Source organism: Fistularia commersonii, chromosome 1, assembly GCF_037954325.1.
Source record: "Fistularia commersonii isolate RoL2024-O1a breed Wild chromosome 1, RoL_Fcom_v1.0, whole genome shotgun sequence".
In the NCBI taxonomy this organism is placed as follows: domain Eukaryota; kingdom Metazoa; phylum Chordata; class Actinopteri; order Syngnathiformes; family Fistulariidae; genus Fistularia; species Fistularia commersonii.
The window spans coordinates 3431551-3454134 of NC_141284.1; the positions used below are offsets into that span (position 1 = coordinate 3431551).

General features: G+C 46.3%; 2 protein-coding genes across 2 annotated transcripts; one reads left to right on the plus strand and one right to left on the minus strand.

Moving 5' to 3' along the window:
• Positions 1-3518: 3518 nt before the first annotated feature.
• Positions 3519-6970, plus strand: igfbp1a (insulin-like growth factor binding protein 1a). Its single transcript, XM_086144501.1, has 4 exons — positions 3519-4919; positions 5002-5174; positions 5606-5734; positions 5842-6970. The coding sequence occupies exons 1-4, from the start codon at positions 4553-4555 to the stop codon at positions 5950-5952; spliced, it is 780 nt and encodes a 259-aa protein (XP_086000627.1). The 5' UTR covers positions 3519-4552; the 3' UTR covers positions 5953-6970.
• Positions 5860-22584, minus strand: LOC147237136 (insulin-like growth factor-binding protein 3). The gene is made up of 4 exons (XM_086144498.1): positions 22094-22584; positions 19887-20134; positions 17628-17747; positions 5860-10580 (listed from the first exon to the last, which is right to left on the minus strand). Exons 1-4 carry the CDS (start codon positions 22491-22493, stop codon positions 10455-10457), a joined length of 894 nt encoding a protein of 297 aa, XP_086000624.1. The 5' UTR covers positions 22494-22584; the 3' UTR covers positions 5860-10454.

A 22584-nucleotide genomic window follows, 5' to 3' on the forward strand; every position in this document is an offset into this window, starting at 1 on the left:
TAATGATAAATCTCCTCATTACGGAAAAATATTCCTCTGAATTTGAAATCGGTGGTTGGGATCATATATCAAATATAAATATATATATCAAATATATACATATATATCATAAGTATATCATTGGGATCATATATCAAATATAATAAGAAAGGGAAAAACCTCATTCATTAATTGATTTACTTAAAAAAACGGTAAAATCCCCAAACCACTCACCAGAACATTGCCTAGTTTATAACTACCCAATTACTTTTCAATTACATAATAATTACTTAAAAATTAAGGGGAAAAAAAAATCAAGAATTGGCTAAAGAATTATATAAAGGCCTTTTCTGGAAACAGCCAGAGGTTTACATCACCGCCAGTAAATGTGTGTGTGTGTGTGTGTGTGTGTGTGTGTGTGTGTGTGTGTGTGAGGGTCTGTTTTTCCTGGTCCTGCTTGTCAAAGGTAAACATTCCAGTCATGGGACGTTCAATGCCAAGCGCCGTTTGATGTCCATCATGTGACGTCTTATCACGTCTCTCACGTCCCACAAACACCACCAACCCGGGACTGCGGAGGGTTTGGTGTGTGTGTGTGTTGTGTGTGTGTTTTTTTTTTAAAGTAGGTCTGTCCCTGACCTGAGATAACTCGGCTGCTCCACCGCTAATGGGCTAAAATACAAAAAAAAAAAAAAAAAAAACCTCTCATTTCAATGGGATTCAGAAAAAAAAAGAAATACAAAGAACAGGAAGAAGAGGAAACACGCAAGTAATTGTAAAACTCTGCTGAAAAAGTCCAGGTTTACACCAAAAGCCGCAAATATTTTCCTGACAATAATTGCCCTAAAAATTTGTGATGATGCTAATTGAAATTATTGTCATTTTTATTATTATTAGTTAATGAAATTAATCTCAAAAAGTTTAAAATAACAGAAATTACCTGCAAAAATCTCTCTTGTATATTCTGATTAAATAAAATGCTCTGACGTGTTTTAATTCCAGTGTGTGTCTTCACTAATTAATTATAATGCAATAACAGAATGAGGAAAAAAAAATAAAATACAAATATAAATAGAAGAAAAAGAATAATGCACTCAGATACAAGTGAAAAAAATATATGAAAAACCAATTTTAATAAATCCCTGAAAAAGTTGATAATTAATTGAACAAACATGATTAAATCTATTTAAAAAAACTTCCCTTAATATTCAGATAATTATTAACATAACAAATAAATTGATAGAAATATATCAAATACAAAATTATTTGGAAAATGATTCAAAATGTAGTAAAATAGCTAAGAAAAACATTTTTGATAATAAAAAAAAAAGAAAAAAAATGTTTTCACTAATTTATTTATTCATTTATTTATTTTCATCTATTTTCCCCTTCCATTTCTTGTTTATTTTTCAAGTCAATTTTATTTCTTATCTTGTGTGTTGTTGTTTTTTTTGGGTCACATGAAATATTTTTGAATCGCATACGTAATTCTTGTTTTTTTTTCCCAATTTGTGTGTTTTTTGCCATTCTGCAATTTAAAGTTATTTCAATTCTCTTGACTATTTTCATTGGTTATCATTTCTATAGCTTTCTAATTTACTTTAGTTTACTTTTTGTGACATCTTTCTATTAATTTGATCTTATTTTAAGAATTTTTTGATACTTTCCATTCATATTTTGGGATGTTTTTTTTAATATATTTATTTCAGCAACTGTTCTGTTCTTTACTTTTCCCTACATTTTTAAGTTTATTAAAAACAACCTAGCTCTTAAGAATTTGGGTCATATATCTATTTTGCCTTTTTGATTTAAGATTTTTTCAAATAATTTCTAATACCAATTTATGACATTTTTTAATGACTTTTCCACTTACCTCCTCTCATTTTGGCCACTCCTTCATTATGTTTTTTCTTAATTATATTTTATTGTTTCAATTATCTTTAAGTTTGGGGATTTTCAACCAAAATGTTATTCCATAACATTTTGGACTTTATGAAACATTTCATGGTCAGTTCCTACTCACTTTCAAGACATTTTTACAATTTCAAAGAAAACTCTCATACATTTCTAGCCCACTACTTTCTTTCTCATTTTTCCTATTTTTTTTTTTTTTTTTTTACAAATAAACTTTATAACAGTTTGAAGTTTTACTTTTCCCCAAATTTCCACCAATGACGACTGAAAGATCTGACAGGTGTTTGGTCATTTAAGTTATTTATAGCAACAATAACACTATTACTACTAGTACTAATATTACTAGTACTACTATAATTATAATAATAACCATAATAATTATAGCAGACGACACTCGAAGATAAAATGACGTGCAGACATAAAAACATCCGCGTGTTTTATTTTATTTGTCTTGTTTGCTTTATTTTGTGGTGTCTTGTCATGTTTGTCGCTTCTGTTTGTTTTCTATTTTACCTTTGTTTTTTTTTGTTTGAAATTTAGCTCGTTCCTGTCATTTAGTTTTGTCTTGTGTTTGTTTTGCTTATTCCTTTTCTTTACTTTTGTTTGTTTTGCTTGTTTCTTTTATTTACTTCTGTCTTGTGTTTACTTTGGTTGTTCCTTTTATTTACTTTTGATTGTTTTGCTTATTCCTTATCTTTACTTTTGTTTGTTTTTCTTTTTCCTTTTATTTACTTTTGACTGTTTTTCTTATTCATTTTCTTTACTTTTGTTTGTTTTGCTTATTCCTTTTCTTTTGTTTGTTTTGGTCCTTCCTTTTATTTACTTTTGCTGTTTTGCTCCTTCCTTTTATTTACTTTTGTCTTGTGTTTGTTTTGTTTATTCCCTTTCTTTACTTTTTTTGTTTTGCTTATATCTTTTCTTTACTTTTGTTTGTTTTGCTTATTCCTTTATATTTACTTTTGATTGTTTTGCTTAATCCTTTTCTTTTGTTTGTTTTGCTCCTTCCTGTTATTGACTTTTGTTTTTTGTTTGTTTTCCTTGTTCCTTTTCTCTATCTTGTTAGTTTCTTTTATTTTCTTATTTTGGTGCTCTTATTCTTTTTTATTTTCCTTCATTCTCTCCCTTTTGCTTTTGTTTATTTTTTTCCCATCGATGACGCCGTTAAATCCCCACCGGAAGTTCCTCATGAACACACGTGTACGCGCGTGCACGTGCACCCCCCCCTCCCCCAGATGATGCAACCTCATCAAACGATTGCGTGGCGCACACATGCACGCACGCACGGACTTCATTGCGTCAGATCACGTCGATAGCCGTGCGTGTACGTGTACGCGCTTGAGTAAAAAAAAAATAAAAAAAGTGGACTCTCTCTCTCTCTCTCTCTTTCTTTATCTCTTTCTCTCTCATCGTGCGTGTGCGTTATCCCGCCTGTCTGCAGGGGTCAGCGGTGCCCCGCAGCGGCGGGCCGTGAAAATCGTGCGTGTGCGGGTCTCTGCGGGGGGAAATAGGGGGAACGTGTCAGCAGCCATGTCCGCACGCTGCTGCCCCCCCGCACCCCCCGCACCCCCCCGCCAAGATTGCCTCTTCTATTATTGAAGCCAGGAAACGGGTAATTCCGAGGGGGGGGGGGGATTTTGGACCCGCGCCCGTTTGCGCGTTCCCGCGGATGCGCGCTCCACGGGGCACCCGCATTCCGCGCGGTCCGATGACGCCTGCGCGCGCACACACACACACACACCACTTTACACCCCACCACCACCCTCATTTGCGACGCTATTTCTGAAAGTTGGGTTTATTACACCCCCCCCACCCATACACACACACACACACACACACACACACCGACACACACACGCACTACCCTCCCCCCTTGATGCGCGGATGCTTTCTCATGTCAAATTAGAGCCGAAATAAAGGGACCGTGTTGATCTGCCCCCCCCACACACACACAAACACTCACACACACACACACAAACCCTTCCTAAAGTTGTGTAAGAAGTTTGAAGAGGACAATTAGGGGGAAGGGGGGTGAACAAAAGGAGCAAACAGAAATAGATTTAACTCAGGAAAAACGATGGTGTGTGTGTGTGTGTGAGTGTGAGCGTGTGTGTGTGTGTGTGTGTGTGTGTGTGTGTCGCGAAGTAGTTTTTAGTGCGAGCACCCGGGTGAGAAAGCAAGGGGAAGAGGTGGGGGGGTGGGCCGGAGGAGGAGTGTGTGTGTGTGTGTGTGTGTGTGTGTGTGTGTGTGTGTGTGTGTGTGTGTGTGTGTATGTGTATGTGTGCGTGTGTGCGCAAACATCAAACGGCGATGTCGTCACGCATGCGCCGTTTTCCAAAATAAATATTAACGTGCTCGTCGTACGCGGACGAGCCTCATGACCGGACGTCGGAGCAGCCAATCAGAGGCCGGCGTGTCATTACACCTTCTTTTCTCAAATCATTCATAACGCCGATGCGTCAAACGCACGCGGGGTGGGTGCGGGGGGTGCGGGGTTTGCGGGGGGTGGGGGTGGGGGGGAACCCGGCTATAAATACGGCTGCGCGCAACGCACAGTTAGACATTTTTCACCCCAAAATCAAACAAGTGAGCGGCGGGAACCCGGTCTCACCTTCTCGCGTCCACGTTGGGTATTTTTTTTTCTCCACGTCCACGTCCCGCAATGTCGGCCACGGGTGGATTATATGCGGTGCTTTGCTCCGTGCTGGCCTGGGGCGCGCTTGGCTCCCCGGTGCCGGCGGGCTCGGAGCCGATCCGCTGCGCGCCGTGCACGCCGGAGCGGCTGAGCCAGTGTCCCGCGGTGGCGCCGGGCTGCGCGGAGGTGCTGCGGGAACCGGGCTGCGGGTGCTGCCCCGCCTGCGCCCTGCGGGCCGGCGAGCCGTGCGGCATCTACACGGCGCCGTGCGGCTCCGGGCTGCGGTGCACGCCGAGACCCGGCGACCCGCGGCCGCTGCACTCCCTCACCCGGGGCCAGGCGGCGTGCGCCGGGAGCCCGGAGCCGGACGCGACCCCGGAGCCCCTCACGCAAGGTAGGACCCCCGCACACCCCGCAAGATCGGGATTCAAAATCAGAAAATCAGACGATCAATCCCGACCTTCCTCTTCCTCCAGACCAGGCGGACCCGGAGCCGGAGATGGAGAACGGCGCCATCCTCTCGGACCCTCCCGGCTCCAGCCACTTCCTCCCCGGCCACGGGAAGCCCTTCGACCCGCGGGCCGCCGCCGACGCGCAGGAAAGCATGAAGGCCAAGCTGGTGGCCATCCGCCGGAAGTTGGTGGAGCAGGTGAGAAGACCCCCCCCCCTGCGAACCCCCCACCTACCTCTTGTTTTTTTTTCGGTGCGAATCCCCTGCGTGGGGGGAAAAAAAACGTCGTGAAAAGTTTTTTTTTTTTTTTTTTTGCATTTGGTTTTGTAGTGGGGGGTATTTACCCGGAGCTGCCACTAGGGGGCGCCCGAGTGCCGTTTAAAAAGAAAATTGGACAACTTTCCCTTTTTTTTTGCAAAAAAATAGAGAAAAGGCATTCTTAAAAGCGATAAATAGAATAAATTCCAAAAAATAAATATAGCTCTAAGCTAAAAAAAATAACTTTTTAGTTAAGTCTTATATTTTCTGAAAATTCATTGTTTGCACTATATTTTCCATTGTAGCTGGCGACAGCAATGTCATTTTCCCGGTGTGTGAGTTGACCCTTTCTCGTCCCCTTTCCCCTGCAGGGGCCCTGTCACGTGGAGCTGCAGAGGGCCATGGAGAAAATTGCCAAATCCCAGCAGAAACTGGGCGACAAGTTGACCCGGTTGTACCTCCCCAACTGCGACAAACACGGGCTTTATAAGCCCAAGCAGGTCAGTCCTTCCGCTCGACGGTCACCCCGTCCAATCGCGCCGAAAGCTATCATGGTGAAATGTCCGTTAAAACCCAAACCGCTGACCTGAGTGCGCGTGTTTTCCAGTGCGAGTCGTCCCTGGATGGTCAACGGGGCCGATGCTGGTGCGTCAACTCCTGGAACGGGAAGAGGATTTTAGGTTCGACCGACTTGCCGGCGGACGCCGAATGCCCTTAGAGGACTAGATGGAGCGCTGCCGCCCCTACAAACAAACAAACAAACAAGCAAGCCACTGATTTCCTTCTCTTCTCGGCGATCGCTGTTTATTTATTAGTTCTGTCCATGGTGGTGTTTATTTCAGGTACACTGTCGTCCTCTTCGAACACCCGTCCCAAAGAGACACCAAAAAAAAAACACCTTTTTTTTGTTCATATTGATGCATTTACTTCGACTCTTCAGCCTTATTTATTTTGCATTTGTTATTTTGTAATTATTTCTCGAGTATTTATATGTTATTTTTGCTTTATTGTTATTATTATTGTTGGTATTATTTTATGGCGCGTGTATAAAATGTATATATGTATCTCGGCCCCCGAGTGACTCTGCCCGCCGCCGAGTTGAGCTTTTTTTTTTTCGTTTGTTTTTTCAACCGGGCAAAACAAAAGCACTGAGCGTCCAAATATCATTAAGGACTTTATCTTTTGAATTTTAAGATTTTTTTTTTTTTTTTTTTTTTTTGCTATATATATTTTTTAAATGCGACATGATCGTCTCGTCATCCAATGCGAAACCCTCAGCTTTTTTTATTTTTAATTTTATTTTTCGTCCCCCGCCCCCACACGATTCCACGGGGTTACACATAGCAAACGGGTATCTCTGCATCGACCTACCTCCGATATTTATGTCTGTTGTGTTGTTGTGCTCTCGCTATTCTACCACACGTGCGCGCGTATTTCTCCGTTTCCGTTTTCCTTTGTCCCGTCGTCTCTGACCAAGATCACATGACCACGGCGAGCGGCGAGCCGCGCGGTGCTCGGATGGCGGCTCCCACCCGCCCCGCCCTTTCACATGCTGCTGTTGGGATGGAGAATTTGTCGTCGTCGTTTGTTTCGGCGTGAGCCTATTCCAAAATGCTCACCATTTGTAGTGCGTGTGCGTATGTGTGTGTGTGTGTGTGTGTGTGTGCGTACTTTTTTATATGTAACGGAGATGTATGAAAAAAAAGTGATATATTTAATAAAAACATTAACCTCAACTCTTTCACCCTGGACTTATATGCATGTGTGTGTGTATGTGTGTGTCTTCACCGGGACTTGATTGTGAGCACGTGTTTGTGCCCCCCCCTCCACACACACACACACACACACACCAACCCCCTCCGGGACCACATGTTCTATATTGAGTGTGTTTGTGTGCGTTATCAGGATGATCCAAAGTGGAGCTCCTTGTCTAACTTTAGCCGGGTTGACGGGACTCGCCCCCTCAACCCCCCTCAACCCCCCCGCCCCCCCTTTTCCTCCTCGCCGCTACCTTTTGACCCGCGCTCTGTTTGCCGTGGTGTGGCGAAGGAATCCACCGTGCCCGCTGCCAGCCTGCCTGGCACCACCACATTTATTTTTAATTCTTTTTAACAAATTGAACCTTTGCTTTATCCTTATTGACACATTCCAGGTCAGGTGGGGATGGGGGTGGGGGGTAAAAGTTGGAGGGGGGGGAGGTGATTGCATTCAAGGGTTTTTTTTTTTAGCAGAAGCGGAAAATAAAAATAAAATGACATCAAAATGAAATAGGATTCAATTGATTTAAATCAACTGTAAATAAAATTTAATAAAAAACAGAATCATTTAGATGATGAGATGAGATGAGAACGGCAAAACAAAATAAGATAAAATGCGATTGAATTCAATTACATTAAAATAAAATGAAATAAAATAGGAAGATATCATAAAAATCGAATTAAGCTAAAGTAAAAGTAAAAATAAAATAACTATCAGACATGAGAGAGGGAAGAGCCCTGTGTGTAAGATAAACAATGAAGCAGAGGTAACCCCTTTAAATGTGTTTGCTTGTTTTGGTTACTTTTTTGTAACATTTATAGTATTGAGAAAAGCTTTGAATTGGAAAAAAATAAAATAATTCTCAGTTGAGAGAGGGTGAAGAGCCCCTTGTGTAGGTAGACAAAGAAGCAGAGGAAACACCTTCAAATGTGTCCACTTGTTTTATTTAAAAAAAAAAAAAAGACATTAAATACAAATTATATTTCGAAATCAATTCCTTTCTCGGACAAAAAAACAAGATAGCTGGAGATTTCTTTCATTGTTTTGTTCTTTTTTTTGCTATATTTTATAGAATCATGAAAAGCTTTGAATTGGAAAAAATAAAATAAAAAAAAATTAAAAGAAGCATAAACAAAACATATTTACCCGTGAACAGAGTGATCTCGAAACGGGGGGAGGGGCGGGGTGCACAGAGTGTTATCGCCGAAATGTGAGGCGTTCACTGACGCGACGTGAGCAGAAACCCAGGAACTTTAAATATATATGTATATATATGTACATATACAAATATGTTTAAAGTTGGCCCAAAGGCGCCAAAACACACCGTAGATTTGAGGGAAAAAAAAAAAAAGAACGCGAAATCAACGTAAATAGGAAGTGCATATTCAAGTATTTCTATAAAACAACAGGTTTTAAGTCGACCGCACTTCCTGTTTGTACTTCCTGTTTGTATCGGCAATTTAATGACAAGAGCCAATCAGATTCTTGGTGGGAGGCGGGGCTTAATCTGGATGGGTCCCCTGTCAATCACAGACACCCCAACCATTCATCCTCTCAGCCTCACCCCGGGATGGTTTAGTCATTAAAACAGGAGTGAATTAAAACAAGCCATTAAAAACATATTTCTATAGGTTGCGACGGGGTCGGGACGGCGAGTCTGGGGGCGGCAGTTGATTTAAAAAATATAAAATAAAATAAAAACATTCATTAGTGATTATATTCCCCAAAATACACTGAATCGTAAAAGACTTTGCTGTGCAATCGGTGAGAATTTGTTCATCAGAAAAACCTAAGTTTGGATCAGCTTATAATTCTTTCTTCGATAAATAATTATTATTCTTAATTTTTTTTTACGTGCTGTACATGATGTCCTGTCAGACAAGTAGCTGGCCAGGAAATAATATTATTAATATTAATAATAATGCTAATAATAATAGTAATAATAATAATAATGATATTAATAATATACAAAAAAGACACACAACTATAAGGGAGGAAATAGCTTAAACATTTTGAAAAAAGGTCCTCCCGCATCAAGTCTTTGAAATTATGGGATGTAGCACCGACAGGCTGCTAGGCACGGGGGGAGGGTTGGGACGCTAATATCCATCAAAGAAAGCCACTATCATGCTACCGCGCTACTGGGCGAGATTTTATTTTTCTCCCTCTTTCTTCATTCTTCTTTTTCCGGCACTCTCTTCACTTTTCAAGATTTTTTTACACAGGATGGGGGGGGCTGTGTGTGAATGTGTGTGTGTGTGTGTATATGTGTGTGTGTGTGTGTGTGGAGCCATTGGGAAATCCGTCGCAGGTACCGATTTCTAACTGTTTTTCTTTAACTGCATGAATGGACGGTTAGCGGTGCAGCTAAAGTGCTTTAAGTGCTTGTGCTTGAAGCGGTGTGGTTTGTTGGGGGGGGTGGGGGGGGTCAGAGGTCATCCGGCATCGAGATGAAGTTGAGATGAACTTCGGTTCGAGGACGAAAACCAGGAAGCGCGAGCGATTTCACTTCCCGTCCCGTCACGTGGAGACCGGATTTGGAAAAAAAAAAAAACATGGACAAGACGCACCAGATGTTTCGAGATTGAGATATTGGACGTGACGCATATTGGGGCGAGCTGTCAATCATGACAACTGATTGATTGATGACCCTCTGTCATGTCTGACACCCTGCTAGAAAACGCCGGGTTTCTAAGACGCAGAGGACGGGCCCCGAGAAAGTAGCTCCGCCCCCCTGATCGACACCACACATGTCAATGGGGCGGCGTGCACTGGCGGCGTGCAGCGACCGTATTGGGGGTGCGGGGTGGGGTCGGGGTTTAAGGCACAGCAACTGCACGGTTCCCCGAGAGGCGGGGAGGTGGCGGCGCGGTCGAGGGTCTCGCTTGCTCGCCCGCCGCACCGCCAGAATGGACCCTGAGCCGGAGAGCGTTTTTTTTTTTTTTTTCGTTTTCTTACTGCATTGTTTAATGGAGCCGCGCCTGTAGGGGGCGCTCTCACGCTGGGTGACACACACACACACATAAACACACACGCACTCACACACACAGTTTGTACGCAAACAAACACTCACGCGGTGCCCGTGCACACGCATGCGGCTGTGCACGGATGACGGGTGCACACTTATGTTTTTTTCTTCTCTTCAGTGAGTGGAAAAGACCCTCCTTCCTTTCTTCCTTCTTCTCTCTCTATCTTAACAGGATAGTGCAGATGACGGGATTTTCTCGCTGGCCTCTCGGGCCTCGCCGTGGACGAATGGGGGTCGGGAGGCGGGGTTTCGGGATGCGGCGGCTGTGACGGACAGGAGGGCGTCCAACGCGGAGGAGGGCGGTGAAGGTCCAGGTCTCCTTTCAAGAAAGTTTACACAAGGCAACATGCAAGAGCGGAGTCGGCTCTTCCTCCCTTCCTTCCTTCCTTCCTTCCTTCCTTCCTTCCTCGCTTCCTTCCTCCCTCTCCGGCCTCCTATTGGCTGTCGGGGCTGTGGCACTGCGTCTCGTCCCGGTCCTTGCCATCGTAGCCGGGCAGCGGCTGCCCGTACTTATCCACACACCAACAATAGCCCCGCCTCCGGCCTTTGGATGGACGGCACTGAAAAGGAGAGTGCCTGTTAGCATGCGTGCATGTATGTGTGTGTGTGTGTGTGTGTGTGTGTGTGTGTGAGTTGAACACAAAATGAAAAAACCTGGAAATATGGGAGTGTCCGTTTTCATTGTTAGCTTAAAGTTCCCCACTAGCGCTAATGCAAACGCTAACAACATCTTAAACAGGGAAGTAAACAGGTAACGTTGATTATTTTATCTATTTTATTTTATGTATTTATTTTGATTTTGGCACTGCTTTGGTAAATACTCTATAATCTCAATACTCTATAAATACCCTATTTCTTTAACATTTTTTTTCCCATTGCTTTGCATTTTTAGCTCTGTTTCCTGTGTTCGATCAACCAATTATGATTCAATCAATATCTTTATTTTTTTATTGTAATAAGCTGGGTTGGTTGCTTTGTCTTGTCTCCTGTAATTGATCGATTGACAGGTGAGATGCCATCGTTACTTATTGATGAATAGATGAATGAAATGGCTGTCGGCACCCCTGCCTAATTTGCCCAGTGAGAGTGTGAATGGTCACATGCCTCTGTATGAAGCCCTGTGATTGGTCCAGGGCAAACCCCGCCCCTCATCCAATGGCAGCTGGGATAGGCTACAGCCCCCCCCCCGCGAGGATGAGTGAATGATTTTTTCTATTCAAACAGATTCATTTTGAGTTTTCTTCAGGTTTTGCGGTTCTTCGAAGGGGAAATCCTTCTTTGGTCCAAGTCGATTCATTTATTAGCATTTAGCGTCACAAATTCCAAAACAACTTCCTGACTTGGCAAAACTTACCGTCGAATCAGATTCTCGTATCTTAAGCGGAGCATCGAACAAATGATTCAGCTGAGGTTTCAGGAAGAACCCCAAGAACCCTTGAAATTATCCTGACAGAGGTTTATCAGCATCACTTGTGTGTGTGTGTGTGTGTGTGCGTGTGTGTCACATAACTCTCTTTTCTGCTGGCATTAAGATTCAAGACGTAACGAGAATCATGAAAAATAAAAAAAAACACGGGACACTCAATCAATCACGGCGAGGAATGGGACGGACGGATTATTTTAAATTAAAAATAATCTCCCAATAAATAATAAATAACAAATAATAAATAATAGATAAGTAAACACCCTAGTGATGGAAGAGTGAGCACCGAGCGCCAGTCGAGCACGGACAGCTTATTTGTCAAAAAAAAAAAAAAAAAAAAAAAAAAAGAAAGGAAAAAGAGATGAATATGCAGATTATTTCCAGGGGGGGTGCAGGAGAGGAGTGTAAAGGTAAACACGAAGCTGCTAAAATATTTGCCGAGGCCGGCCCGTGGGGGGGGGGGGGGGGGGGAGAGGCTGCAGGGAAACCATGGCTGCTATTCTGGGAGGCTGGCAGACGCTCAGAATCATCTGGAACTGATTAGGGCCGGCGCGTGCACGGGCGAGGCGGGTGGGGGGTGGGGGCGGCGTGCACGAGCCTGCATAAACACACAAACAAGAGCGCGGCGTGTATACATAACCCCCACCCACCCAAAACAGTTATATCAGATGACCGGCGGGGGGAGCGGCGTTTAGGGAACGTATGAAATGACACAATCGTGGACAGGATTAACCCCTCACTCAAAAACACCCCTCCTCCTGCGCCGCCGCCCATCATCCCCGCTTGGTTAGCGGTGACAGCTCGACGAGGTGAGGCGGAGAGGGCGAAGGCGGTGGCGAGGGCGAGGGCGGGGGCGGGACACGCCCCCCCCTTCCGTCCAGTTTTGGAGGGGGTTAAGTACGTCGGCCTGCAGACGCAATTAAAGCTGTCTGAGAACGTCGCTGCCCCATGTTGTTAAAAGTACATTCTGTTTTTTTTTTTTCTTTTCAGCGCCAAACGTTTGGAACACCCCCCGTCACTCCCTCCCGAGGCCACCACACCAGCGCCGCCGCCGCCGCCGCCGCCGCCACCGCCGCCACCGACACCCCCACCCAGACACCACCCACCATCTGTGGATGCTTTTAAGAACAGTACCAAACTGTTATTTTCCTTTTTTTTCTTTTTTTTTTTGCTTAAAATCTAGCTTCATACTTTTACCCTCTTTTGGTAGAGATTATTTGTACTTTTATTTTTCATTATTTCATTGTATTGTTTAAAGGCAGCATTTAACGGTCATATTTCCGCGGTGCAGAACGGAGACATCTGTCTGTAGTTTGGGCACTGGCGGCCATATTGTGAGGCACGTTGCCTGTTTTGACGGAGGCTAACATGCTATCCAAACCACACCAGGACGACACTCTAAGCTAGCGGCTCTGACGTGCACGTCCCTGGATCCATGATGGGGAAGACGCACGGGTGCCCGCCACATGACGGCAGCGCAGAAACGGCGTCTTAGCACGGCTAACTCCTCGTTTTAGCATCACATCCCCTGCATCGTTGCTAGCTTCCCATATTTCCAAAATAGATTATCCATGACGAAGCTTTCTCTCCAAGTCGCCGCTGCTCAGACGTGAGTCACGCTAGCGTCGTTAGCTTAGCCGTGGTAGGGACAACGTGAGCTTCAATGTCGCGGTAGGAATTGCCGAAGCCTTCTTCAGCTTAGCTAGCGACTTTCATTGACTTCCTCGCCCCACTTTCAGGTTTCCTAGCGGTAGCCCCCCCCCCCCCCCCCTTGCCACCCTGTCACCCCCTTCAGCCCCCCATCCCCCCAAAACGGTGCCATCGTCTGAGTCTGCGGCCGGATTCTATTTTCACCCTGACCCGGCGGACGCGTCTGCAGAGAGGAGCTTAACATTGTGTTCCTCTCCTCTGGTTAATGATGACAGAGTCCTGTGTATGCCCTCTGTGTGTGTGTGTGTGTGTGTGTGTCGGTGGAGCGCGTGCATTGGGGGAGGCTTGAAAAAGCCAAACGGGGGAGGCAGAGGCAAAATGTGTATGTGTGCATTCCCCTGTTGCTTGGCTACCTTTCGAATTTCCGCTCAGTCCCTCTTTCATCTGTGAACTATTAGCAGTCATCCCAAGTGATCCTTCCTGCACACACACACACACACACACACACACACACACGCACGCACACATGCACACGCACAGGAAAACAAAGGGATTTTTTTTCCCCCACCAATGTTTGCACTAAGATTGTCCCTCTTTTTTTTTTACATTGTAATTATATGGGCATTTTAAAGAACATGCAATCAACTGGGTTTGTTCACGTTGTCATCAAACCCGTGCAGCCGACCCAGGGCCTTAAAGGGGACGGGAAAAAAAAAAAAAAGTGAAGGAAAACGTCGTTTAGATGGAGTTTGGTGCAGAAATGGCCGCCGCTGAAAAGTTTACGCGGATTCAATCGGTCAAAGGGCAGAAGAATTATTATATATCCTGCATTCAGGGCGAAGCCAGCAGAGAGAAGTACAAATGTTCATCTTCTCATTTAACCGTCTGATCACTGCAGGGTCTGCAGGGACTTCCTGAACGGTTTCGGACCACGGGAGGAACCCGGAGAAACCGCCTGGTCGGGAATCCAACCAGGGATCTTCTTCCTGTGAGGCGGACGCGCTAATGGCTGCGCCGCCGCTCTGCAACTTTCTCATTTTTTTAAAGAAAAGCAACTCAGCTAACGTTAGCGCAGATAGGTTAGCATTAGCTGGGCTACATAAAACTGGGTTCCTCCGCCTCCTCCTGGAAGATCAGTTGCACAAACTCGCCGCTACCGGCCAAACGGGCGCTTTAACATCGGCCTGAGAGTTGATCGGGCCTTCTGATTGGCTGACTGAGCGTGGGGGGGGGGGGGGGGGGGTCAGTGGAGACCCCCACCCCTTTTTTGTGCCTCCAACAGTGTGTCGCTTTTTAAAAAAAGGCCCTGCTTCATCCACCTCGCGCGGCCATAATGATACCTTTATGTGTGTACGCACTCATGTATGTGTGTGTGTGTGTGTGTGTGTGTGTGTGTGTGTGTGTGTTGTGGGGATGAATGCGCGCTCTTGTGACGCCCGTCTTTATAGCTAATAGCAGCGCCGCCGGGCTTCACGGGCATTAAAAAGAGCCCGCCTCCACCACAGGATAAACACAGGCTCGTAAAACGCAACGCAACGTGTGTGTGCACGCACAAAGGCCGCATGTATACGTGAAGGTGTATCTGTGTGTGAGTGTGTGTGTGTGTGTGTGTTGCTGGTGTGCACTTCGCTGCAGGATATTACTTTTTTTTTTTTTTTTTGCTAATATAGAGAGGCTAATTGGGAGTTCCAGTGAATTTAAACCCCCAAATAATTTTTTTTTAGAAGAATGGAGCCACACAGGATTTAAAAATAGGAGGCGGAATAATATTTAGCATCGGCGGGACGGAACGGGGGGATGGAGGTGAAGGAACACTTCATTCATTCATTCATTCATTCATTCATGCAAGGGTTGATATACCGTTTGATAGTAAAAAAACAATTTTTTTAAAGATTATTGGCTAACTATATTGAAGCTAATCCCTTCATTTCTGATTGAACCGAGGTGATGAAAAGGTCTGTGACGGACAGCTGTCAATCCGAGAGAGGCCCGCAAGGTCGTTAATTCGGCGTCAGACAGAAGATGGGGAATGTAAGAAACATGACTTTGGTACCCAGCTGGGAGCGAGGAGCCAACAAACTGAGCGGGCTCTTTCCCGTGGTATTACACAGGTACTATACTGGTATTACACTGTTATTACACTTTGGTCTGTGCTGGGATTTTTTTTCTTTGGTCAGCAAAATTCTCTGGAGCGTGAAACCCCTCAGGTGGATGGATTTCAAGAATCTGAGTAAGCAGGAAGTTGGTTTTATGAACAAATGTTCTTGTCTCCTTACAGGAGACCAATGGGAAAGTCTTTCCTGGGGACTGGAGCCAATCATAGCTCATCCTGGTGCACAGGGGGCGGAGTCTAACCCGGAAAAGAGCGCCTGTCAATCATCACAGGGCAACATGGAGGGAAAGTACACAGGGGAGAACCGACAGAGAGAACCAAGGCAGGAGAATACACACACACACACACACACACACACACACACACACACACACACACACACACACACACACTGGCATCAGACAAAAGATGAAGTGGGGGAGTTTGGAGGGGGCAATTGTACGTGCAATGTGGGTTAATGAGGAGTGGCTGAAACGAACACCGGGCAGAAAAGGAGCCTGTGTATGCATGCAATGTGTGTGTGTGTGTGTGTGTGTGTGTGTGTGTGTGTGCGCAGAGGGACAGAGGAAGAGACATTTAGTGGGGTGTAATGAGTGGGTCAGTGTTGGGCCTGCTTGGCCTCGACCAGGATACTGAGCCAATTCATATAACTGCTGCTAAAAATAACCCACCCCCTAACGCACACACACACACACACACGCACACACACACACGCACCACCTCAACCGAGGCTAACAGCACGTCCGCTGCGCCGCGATGCATCGGAGACCCCCAAATCCGTTCCGCTCTCTGCCCGAGGGTTTGGGGGGAGGGAATCCTCAAAAGAGCGGTGTCGGCGACGTGGAGCGAGCGTTCTATCTTGGACTTAATATGATACGCAGACGTTTATAGTAAACTAGAATTACCGTCCGGCGGCCGCAGGCCCTCGGCCAGTGACGGCCGGGGAAAGCGGGCGCGTGCGGATAATTATGACGTTGACGGGGGCCGTTGACCTTTGACCCGCCGGCCATAAAACATCCCCCTAACAGCCTGTTCGGGGAGGATGTCGTTACACATTAATGGCCGCCGGCCGCCGACGCGAGGTCATGACCACCCAGAGGTCACGGCATCCGAGGTCACCCGGGAGGTGGGTGGCAAAAAAATAATAATTTTGAGTTCATTTAATTCATTTTTTTCTCCATTTTGGGGATTTTTTTTATTTTTATCTTAGAGATTTATATTTTGGAATGATGGAGATCTGGTTGGGGGGGGGGCCATGATTTTTTTTTTTTATTATTTTCTAAAACATCACGTTGATTTTGTCCACATTGGTGGGTGACGGTTTCCGTGGTCGTGCTTCTTCTAACCTCCCCCTTCGCCGCCGCGCTCCCTCCTTTTCACAGCGTTGTCGCCCTAGACGCCTCACACGGCCTCCTCGCCGCCATGTTTTTACGGTCATAAATCCGCACCGTGAAGACACATCCTGCCGGACGGATTTAACACACCAACCCGCTGCCGCCCCTGAGAGGGTGACCAGGGCTGGCAACCGCTGGACTCTTCATGCACACACACACACACACACACACAGTCCCCCACTTGTTGATGAAATCCAGGAAGGAGAAAAGAGACCGGTTCTAATAACACTAACAGTGAAACTATACTTTGGGGACTTCTGGGAATCGGTGTGTGTGTGTGTGTGTGTGTGTGTGTGTGTGTGTGTGTGTTATGGCTTGGGTCTGACTCACAGCACCTGCAGGGGGTGTTTTTTTTTGGTGATTCATGTTTCTCAGAATGGCCTCTCTCTCTCTCTCACTCTGTCTGAGAAAGCTCTCTGATAAGAAATTGGGATGGTGGTGTCATTAAACTGTGTGTGTGTGTGTGTGTGTGTGCGTGTGTGTGTGTGTGTGTGAACAGATTTATACCCCCTCCTCCACCATCCTGCAGGCTATGGGTGGCCCGAGTCTGCGACCACAGACAAGAAAAACTAAACCGGCGACAGCCGGTTTGTTTTTTTTCACCTCGCCAACGGCACCCCACACCTACGACCTCACCAAAACTACCGCCATCAAGCGAGCGCCGCACGTACACTCCCCCGCCGCCACATCTACCGCGCCACACACACACTACCCGACCGCATTCTTGCATCCCTACCCCCCACACTCTCCCACACCGCACACACCCACAAACACACCTGACCAACCTCATTTCCTGTGAAGCATGAGTCAGACGGTTACTGGAGGAGCACATGGTTATTAGCCATTCTGATAATATAGTGTTGATGTGGTTGCCGGGGCAACTGGAACTGCACAGCAAAAAAAAAAAAAGTGTGTGTGTGTGTGTGAAGGAATCTCTGGAAGTGTCCGGGCATGCAGTCGGGCTATTTGCATGTCCATTTGCAGGTGTGTGTGTGTATGTGTGTGTGTGTGTGTGCACGCTGTTCACCTGTTTTTTCTTGTAGAAGCCCTTCCTGTCACAGTTGGGAATGCGGAAGCCTCTCGGGTTGAGCACGTTGCTGATCTTGAGGCTGTTCAGGATGCTCTCCATCTCCCGCCGGCAGGGACCCTGACGAGTCGGTGAGCAGATCAGTTAAAAGAAAGGAAAAGAAAAAAAAAAAAAAAGAAAAAAATGGTGACGCAACACCGTAATGCACGAGACGCAGGGAAGCGGCGCCACAGTTTCCATATTCGTTTCCGTTTTTGGCCACCTTTTTTGAAAAGCCTCTGCTTCCATACAAATAATAATAATAATGATACTAACAATATTTATAATAATAATCCTTGTTAAAATTCTGCTTCGCTAACTGCCAATCAGGCTGTCAGCAACAGTGATGCAGCCATTTATAAAAGCCTCTGCCTCCACACTTATATTGATAATAATAATTATTATTATTATTACAATCAGAAGAAGAATAAGGATCCTTCTGAAAATCCTGCTATGTAAACTGTCCATCAGGCTGGACAGCAGCCATTTATAAAAACCTCTCCCTTCACACACACAAAAATAAAATAATGATAACAATAATAATAATAATAACACATGTTATTCTTATTATCAATAATAAGAATTATTATTATGATAAGAATAATAATCCTTGGTAAAATCCTGCTATGCTAATTGCTACTGTGCTCTGTTTTTACACTGTTCGGTCTCTCACAGCAACCCTGGACGCACAAAACAACACATTTATAAATAGAAATTGCAATTTTTTGTACATTAATGTACGTGGTATATTTATATAGTAATTATAATAATATTATGTATATATGTATCCATCCACAGTGGTGCTGCGCTCAAGAACCGTGTTCAGCACTTGGTTCAGGTGTAAACTTGTCAAGCTAGCCTGGCGGATTAGACTGATGAAAGTTAGCGATGCAAGACGAGTCGCTGTCTCGAATAAAAAAACGTCGGTCTTCGATTTCTCCATGGGGAATGGCGAATGGGAAGATCAACAACAATGCGTTCAATGCAAACCACCCCGAAGGTGGCCCTAGATTAGCCACTGTTAGCCAAACGATAAGCAACGGAGCCGCTCGTGATGCGGCGGCAGCAGTGTTCTGCTAACCCTAGCTAGCTAATGGAGCGTTTAGCCACCAGCGTTTAGTACCAGGAGGACTAGATGCCTGGAGAAATCCAAACAACACGAGTTGGAGGCTTCCATTGCAAATTGCGGTGGCCGTCTTTTGTGCGACGAGCTGCACGTGCCGCGCGTGCACCCAAACACTGGGACGACATAGTGACGTAAACATGGAGGCCCGGGAGCTTTTTAATGAGGCCGGCATGTATACAAGATGTTTGGAGGGTCTGAAAACAAAGCCGTGACATAGCAGGGTCCGTCCTCGCAAACGCTAATCTTCTAGCACGACCTTTCATTGCTTGCCAAAACACCGTGGGATGAATTCCCCCGCCCTGCCCGTAAACACTGACGCACACGACGACCGAAGGCCGAAGGTTTCTCTTTTGTTCACGGACCAATTAGATTTGTTCTCATCATGTTAGCGTCTAATGTCATTGGACGATCTCCATCTATCCCGGAAATTGTCTCAAATGCTCATTTTAATCGGATGACGCAAGCAGCGGCGACCCCTGACCTTTGACCCATCTGGGGCGTTAGTCATTCATTCATTATCGAAACCGGAGCAAGAGGCGGGGCTTCAACCGGCAACCCGGAGCTCCCAAATAGGATATACTTTATTGATCCCAATATCGTAAATTCTTTTGTCACAAGAGCGCAACAATGACAATATCAATAAATATGGGTGTAAATATGAATAGACACAATCAAGCAAAAGACATCCACAAATAAATAGACAGCAGAGTGAACAACAACAGGGATAAACAGACAACAGAATGAAAAGAAATGTACATATATGATATAATAATAATGTATAATATATTATATAATGATGTGATGTTTAATATTATTTTAATATTATATTATATAATAACGTGATGCTTAAATATTATGTTAATATTATATTATATTATAACGTCATTGTTAAGTATTCTGTATATTTTTCTGTGTTTTCTGTCAGACAGAAGGGAGGGTTCTCCCAATCTCTGCTTGTGATTGACAGCTGGCTGTGCAGGTTTAGCCCCGCCTCCTACCCCAGTGTCACCACGGATTGGCCCCGCCCTCGGCGTGCATGCCGAGCGCCACGGTTTGCGATGCAAAACTCCGACATGCTCGGCGTTCTGACTTACATACTCCGTCTCCCTCTTGTTCTCCAGGGAGAAGTTGTGCACGTCCATGTTGGTTCCCCCGGGAAGCGACTCCACCTTGTAGCTGTGAGACTTCCTGCTCTGGTCCTTCTTGATCAACTTGCTGTGCAGCGGCGTCCTGGCGTCCGTGGGCCCCCGACCCGGGCCGCCCTTCACCGTGACGTCAGGCGACGCCGTGGTGGACGCCGTCTCGTTAGCGCAGCCGCTCTCCGTCGGACTCCGTGCGCCGTCTGCGTGCACAGCGAAGGAAGGAAAAAAACAACAAAAAAAAAAACCTGGTCAGTAGCTTTTACTGGTATTTTTACGGATCCCAATGGCCGCCATGAGGGCTAAAAAAAAACAAAAAAAAACAAAATGACAACAAGATGCAGAAGAAATAAAGTTCGCTCCCGCCTCCGCCGCCAAGTCGTAAACAGAAACGCCATGATTTCATGTCTGCGCGTTTCCACAGAGCGGCAGGTCGTAGAGAGGAAGCGGCGGGGGGGTTATGAGTGGGGGTTGCCAGCGGAGACGACTATTAATACATGGCTGTCTCATCCCCCCCATAAGATTCCTGTCGAATCGTTAAAGACCCAGAGGTACGGGGGGACCATGTGACTCGGAGGAGGGGGGGCGACCTTATATGGGCGACGCCACCCATCTGGTCACAGATTTTTAAAGATGTCGCCACGAGAAGTGGGTGAGACACACACACACACACACACACACACACACAGGGTTTTAAACCTTTAACTCAAAGCAGATTTTGTGTTCGGGGGAGCTGCGGCAAGAAGGTGTTCGCTCCTCGCCACCTGATCTTTGAGCAGACAGGAAGTAGCGGCAGGAAAAAGAAAAAATTTGAAAAAAATCATGGTTTTGTACGCTGGCATCCTTTTTTTTTCTTTTTTTATTTTAATACAAGTGTAAAGTTTTATATAACCTTTAAGGAAAATATGGGGGCTTTAAGATACACACACTTAAACAGAAGTAGATGGACAGGGTGCAATTACACACTCTTGCCACTAGGGGCGCTAGGGATCACTTCCCACCCTCTTTTTTTGGGAAAAAAATACACCCCGGGAGGTTGTGTATGAGCATGAAATGTTGTCAAACATTATTTTGATGCAAAACAGGCCTGAGAAGAGGACACACACACACACACGCACACACACACACACACACACACACACGCACACACACACACACACATGCACACACACTTGCAGACTGTCAACAACTCACTCAAACCAGCTCCAGTTTGTGTTTTCCCATGTTTGTGTATACTTGTGTATGTCTGTGTGTGTGTGTGTGTGTGAGTGTGTGACAATATGCCTGCTGCTGAAATGTTTGCGCGCCACACATTTCTGTGGCCAAACCAAATAACCAGGAAGGAGAAAACACACACGGAGGCTCCTAGGGGCCTGACGTCAGCGGAGCCTAAAACACACAACAGTGTGTATTCACACGGAGGTGGCATGTGTGCCATTTTCACACACACACACACACACACACACACACACACCCTCACGCAGGGCAAAGCACAATTGTCATTTTACTGTTTTTTGAGCCTCAGCGTGTATCAAGCAAAATATATTTATAGTTATATCATATATTATTTATTATGATATCATATATTATTGTTATTGTTATAGTATTTATTCTCTATGAGTGCCGGGTTGGGGCCTGAATCTCCTGGTTGTATTTGTTCAACAGTGATAATCAAATTAAAAGAAAACATAGGGAAGCTATTTTTGTACTAATCGATTAAGTGTGTGTGTCAGTGTGTGTGTGTGTGTGTGTGTGTGTGTGTGTGTGTACTAAAACAGAGAGGGGGGGCAAGTGTTCTATCCATCAATTTGTTCCTTTATTTGGCAATATTTACGTGCACGTTTACGAAAGTATGTGTGTGTATGTGTGCGTGTGTGTGTGTGTGTGAGTGTGTGTGCGTGAGGTGTGATCCGCCCCAACTTTGATCCTGCATTTGTTTAACCCGTGTGTGTGTGTGTTTGTGTGAGTGTGTGTGTGAGTGTGCGCCATCGAGCGGGGTCACCCTCCCTCAACACACACACACGCACGCGCACGAGTGCACCCCCCCCTGCGCGCACGAACTTATCCAGGTTCCAGAGTAAAGGGGGTGCAGAACATGTGCGTGACCACCCCCCGCCCCTTCACGCACACACGCACGCACGCACGCACGTACGCACGCCTACCTTGTCCGTGCACACGGGGCTCCTGGACGACTCTCGTCGCGCACACGCCTCGTCCCTCCAGCAGCGCCTGCAGGGGCCTCCTCTCGCCCGGCCGCTGGCGGCACGTCAGGCCGGCGCCGCAGCGCGCCGTGTACACGCCGCACGCGTGGCCGCGTTCGAGCGCGCACGTCACGCAACACCCGCATCCGGGCTCGAGGACGCGCTCGGCGCAGTCCCGCGGCAGCGGCTTGCAGCGCAGCAGCGCGCCGGCGTCGCACGGCTCGCAGCGGACCAGCGGACCCGCAGCGGCGGCGGCGGCGACGGCGGCGGCCGCGGAGGAAGAGGAGGAGGAAGAAGAGGGGGGCCGGGCGAGGGCGGCGAGAGCGGCCGCCAGGCAGAGCACGCACCGGGCACCGGGCATCCTGGTCGGTCACAGGGCGGGAGGAGGAGGAGGGTGGCGGCGGCGGCGGCGGACGCTCGGCGGGGCTCGGGGAGACGCGGCGCGCCGGCGG

What these genes read in the sequence shown, in the direction of transcription:
- igfbp1a (XM_086144501.1), top strand. Translation starts at nt 4,553, where the DNA reads ATGTCGGCCACGGGTGGATTATATGCGGTGCTTTGCTCCGTGCTGGCC. An exon ending in CCCGGAGCCCCTCACGCAAG is followed by an intron (nt 4,920 to 5,001) that starts GTAGGACCCCCG and finishes CTCTTCCTCCAG; the next exon opens with ACCAGGCGGACCCGGAGCCG. An exon ending in GCCGGAAGTTGGTGGAGCAG is followed by an intron (nt 5,175 to 5,605) that starts GTGAGAAGACCC and finishes TTTCCCCTGCAG; the next exon opens with GGGCCCTGTCACGTGGAGCT.
- LOC147237136 (XM_086144498.1), bottom strand. Translation starts at nt 22,493, where the DNA reads ATGCCCGGTGCCCGGTGCGTGCTCTGCCTGGCGGCCGCTCTCGCCGCC. An exon ending in GCCCCGTGTGCACGGACAAG is followed by an intron (nt 20,135 to 22,093) that starts GTAGGCGTGCGT and finishes CTGTGCACGCAG; the next exon opens with ACGGCGCACGGAGTCCGACG. An exon ending in GCTTCTACAAGAAAAAACAG is followed by an intron (nt 10,581 to 17,627) that starts GTGAACAGCGTG and finishes TCTCCTTTTCAG; the next exon opens with TGCCGTCCATCCAAAGGCCG.